The sequence below is a fragment of the Colobus angolensis genome, unplaced genomic scaffold, assembly GCF_000951035.1.
Source record: "Colobus angolensis palliatus isolate OR3802 unplaced genomic scaffold, Cang.pa_1.0 Scaffold169, whole genome shotgun sequence".
NCBI classification, from domain to species: Eukaryota; Metazoa; Chordata; class Mammalia; order Primates; family Cercopithecidae; genus Colobus; species Colobus angolensis.
This window is the reverse complement of record NW_012114810.1, coordinates 3,153,084-3,157,352: the sequence shown is the minus strand read 5'-3', so window position 1 is coordinate 3,157,352 and position 4,269 is coordinate 3,153,084. Positions and strand designations below refer to the sequence as shown.

Below are 4,269 nucleotides of genomic sequence, written 5' to 3'. Positions count from 1 at the left end.
GGACCCTTCTCAACTATTTTATCCATCCTCTCTGTGCAAATGGCCTATTCTGACCTTTATTTCAACCTCTTTAAGACCTTCACCCAAAGAACCAGCTGAACTTTTCATATCTCCTTTCAGACAGTCCCAGTCCTAGTCATAGCTCTGCCGGTTCCAAGATGTGTGACCTTAGATAATTAGCTGTACATTCTGAAGCTGTTTTCTCATCTATAAAATGAAGACATTAATAGTAAGAGCGTGTCATTCCTCTGCTCAAAAAAGTTCGAATGAATGCTCATTCTGCTCATGGTAAAAGCCAAAGTCCTTAAAAAGGCTTTCAAAAGGGATGCATGGACTGGACCCTATACCCTGTACTTCACTGATCTCGTGTCCCATCCTCTCCCCTCACTCTGGCCCCGCACCAGTCCGCTTGCAGTTTGTCTGATGCTCAGGCACACTCCTACTGCAGGCCCTTTGCTGTTGCTTCTTCTCTATCCACACTGTTCCCCCAGATGCCCACGTGGCTGACTTTCTCACTCAAGTCTTTGCTCAAATGTGGCTCCTGTGAACCCTTCACTGGTGACCCCATTTAGCATTATAATCCATACCTACTTGCTCTCCCTGTCCCTCTTCCAACCTTATTTCTCTCCTTAGAGTTTATCCTCATCTAATACACTACATATTTTATGTATGCAAGTATTTTTCATTTTGTCCCATCAGAATGTGAACCCTATTGGGTGAGAACTTTCATTGCTTTTGTTCACTGCTCTGTCCACAGTGCCTTACTATACATAATACTTGGTGCACTCAAAACATATTTGTCGGTTGCGTGAATAATATATATTTTTTAATTCATTTTGTTTGTCACCTGCCTTCTTTTCTTAGAATAAGTTCAATGAGGAAGAAATTTTTGGCTGTTTTGTTCACAAGTATATTCTCAAATCTTAAAACTGCACTTGATAGATAGATAGGCACTTAATAAATACCATTAGAATAAACAGACCAAACAAATGTTAATGTGAGATAAAGCAGGTGCCTAACATGAGTAAATGCTAACTGAATATTGGTTAGTTTTGCTGGTGTTGCTATTTCTTATCCCCCATCAACCATTTGCAGTCATTACAGTTGCGTTTGGTTCTGAACAGCGACCAGAGCAGGGGAACAGGGTGAGGAACAGGGCTCTTTCTTCACTTCAGATGGGCTATGTCCCAGAAAGCCTGTGACCTGCCACACCAGCCTCTGACCTCCAAAACCACTGGTCTCCACCCTTTCCCCCATCCCAATACGTCATTCTGGGGACTAGTGAACCAGAATTTCAAAGAGTGATCTTGGAGCTGTCACACCTGACTGCTGTCTGTGAGAATACGGCAAGAATGACAGTTTTGTTTCCAGTGTTCTTCTGAGCCAGCACAGCCATTTGGCAAGTCCTACGTCCTGCCCCAAATTCTTCCAGATCTCTGGATAATCCCTGAGTACCACTTTTACTGATTCAGCCCCTCCAAGACTTTTCTAACAAATTCCCTGCATTAGATCTTTCTGTGTTTAAACTAGTTCGAATGTGGCTAGAATGGTCTCTGTTTTCATGACCAGACAATGACATCTTGAAGCATATACATTATATATAATAAATGGTTTATAGTATAATCTTCTTCGGGGATAAGGTGAGAGGCACTTAACAACCAAAGATAAATAAATATGTAATTTCAATTGGTGGTAAGTGCAAGAACAACAGCAGGAACAACAACAAACCAAGTTTATTTCAACAGCGGTCTGCAAAGGCCCAAGGGTGCACACTGATGCCCACCTCAGTCTGCACTTTCTCCCAGTGAAATCATTTGAACTTCCTGCATGACCACAAGGCTAAGACAGGTCTGCAACTTGTGACCTATCATTACCAATGTGTCTGCCTCAGAGAAAGTTCTAAGTCAGCAGAGCTCTGTAACAAGGGGCTCCTTACCTTTAGGACAGAGTGGAGAGAGCAAGGGAAATAATATTTCATTGAATTCCAATTCTGACTTTTGGATACTGTAAATAGGCTTCTCGAAAAAAGAAACCTGGGACTCAATAGAAGTTTACTTAACCAGACTCTTGTATGTGCACAACACAATTAATAAGAACGGTTACAAAAATTAGTACACTTTTCTACATGGTTACCAAATGGATGTGATGCTATTCTCCTTTCTTAATGTTAATCTTTTAAACACACACACATACAGAGAGAGAGAGAGAGAGAGAGAGACAGAGAGAGGCAGAGAGAGACAGAGAGAAAGAGAATATTGCTTTAGAAAATGTATGGAACAGTAAGTACATTTTTTTAACTTAAGTAAATTAGATTTTTTTCTGTCCAAACAACTTTAGTGACTTGGCTATTTCACCACTATTTTTTTTTAATTTAAGTTAGGTTTATCTTGGAATTCTAATCAATCCTTACTTACTGTTTTCACAAATACTGCAGAATTTTAGATTTTCGTGAAAGTATGTGTACACAAATAAGTAATTCATTAAAGTTTAATTGGTTGATTTTTCTCTATTCCAGTAAAAGCAATAAATCTATCTATCTAGGGAAAAGGATTGAGATTTAGGTAAAAGTGAAGAGAAGTGGAATAAACCACCATCAAACTGGGACTTGAAAATTACTTGAGAGTAAATTTATTTTTGCAAAGCACGTCAGACAATTTTTCAACAATCTGAGAAATACAGATATTGACATAAAGCTAAAATAATGCAAATTCAAGGCCTGAAGTTGATGAGAAGCAAACCTGCGTGTTTATTCAATTGATGGGGCTGCAAAAAGGAAAGGCAAGAGAGTGGAGGAGGTAAAACACCAGTCTGCAATGGGTCCTTCGCCCACTAATTCCTTCAGTGCTGCTCCTGGTCCAGGTCAGCAGCAGCCCCCTCCGGAGCAGCAGCAGCCAGACCCCCAGACTGCTGGCTGCTGCCACTGCCACAGCAATCGGAGCTCTGGGGTCTGTGGCAGTCGGGCCTGCGGCGTCTGTGGTGGCTCAGGCAGCAGCCACCTCCCCCAAAGCTGCAGCAGCCTCCAGAGCTGGAGCCACAGCAAGAAGGAATTGGAGGTGGGCATGGGGATGCACACTTTTGGGGGCATTTGAGGGGACACTTGGGGATAGGACAATTGGGAGGGGGCTGGCACTGCTGCTGGTTCTGCTGGCAGGACATCTTGGTGGGATTTCAATAAACCTGAATGACAAAATAGAAACATATACAGAAACTTAATATCAAGAGCCATTACATTTTTTCTATTTTAAAATCCTCCCCCAAGGTGATGAAGAGGAATATCTAAAATAAGGACATGTATAGAAAACTCTTTGACACAGAGTATATTTTCATTACTTTTGTATCCCTAGAGCTTTCAAAAATTCTTAGTATTTGTTAGGCAGTTTATAGGTGACTTCTGAACTAATAAAGCCAGCAAAATTTGAATGCCATCTCAAAGACATGTTAAATACATTGCTTCTACCCACATGAATCTATCTAGAAATGGAATTTAGAAATTGGTAGAAAATCTGTTTAATAAATAACAATAAATTTGAGATCTGCACAGTTACAGAAAAGCTTCCTTCAGAGCAATGGGCTTAGCGCCAGCAGGCCAACCATTGGTAGGGCTGCAGCAATCCTAGGTCATTCATCATCTCCCTGTCTGATCACAGGGATAATCCTTACCAGGTTGGTTCTTGCTTTGTTCAGAGTCAACTACTACTTCCGGCCTTCTGGCCTTGTCCACCATTTCTTCCTCCTCCTCCTCCTCCTCCACGCTTCACTGCTCCCCTTCCAGAATTACTCTCCATCTCCATCTTCATCCCGCTAGCGCCCCCCTCTGGATTCCTATAGAAACACTCATCCTGGGCTGAGACGCAGCCGCAGATGCGTCACTTAGGAAGCAGAGCAGATGAGGAGCCAGCAGCAGGAACACACCTTATATGGATCCTGGGACTGGGCCTCGGATGAGACATGCTAAGGGCAGGAGCAGGATGTGGCTGTTGCACAAGTGCAGGGTCATGCCTGACATTCTCCGGCCTCCTGGTTTCATCTCCTTCTGAGCTGGATGATGAGCTTCCCAGGTAGCCTCTTCGGCACTAGTGGCAGAGAGGGTGACTATATGAGACTTTTTGTAAATCAGACCCTTTTCCCAGGCTAAGGTCTCAAGGTGTGGCAAGCAGAGGGGTTTAAGGCTATGGGTACTTACCTTTCAAGCCTCCCTCCTGAACACGCTTTACTGAGTCCCTCAGGAAGAACTTTGGCACCAAAGGCTCCAAGACTGCCCGAGATTTA

The 4,269-nt window shown here is 42.8% G+C and overlaps 1 protein-coding gene across 1 annotated transcript; it reads right to left on the bottom strand.

Moving 5' to 3' along the window:
- Positions 1 to 2,790: 2,790 nt before the first annotated feature.
- On the bottom strand, positions 2,791 to 3,167 carry LCE4A (late cornified envelope 4A). The gene is given in 2 exon segments (XM_011937926.1): positions 2,791 to 2,887; positions 2,890 to 3,167. Coding segments are annotated over 2 exon segments (294 nt in total). The 5' UTR covers positions 3,157 to 3,167; the 3' UTR covers positions 2,791 to 2,860.
- Positions 3,168 to 4,269: the final 1,102 nt, after the last annotated feature.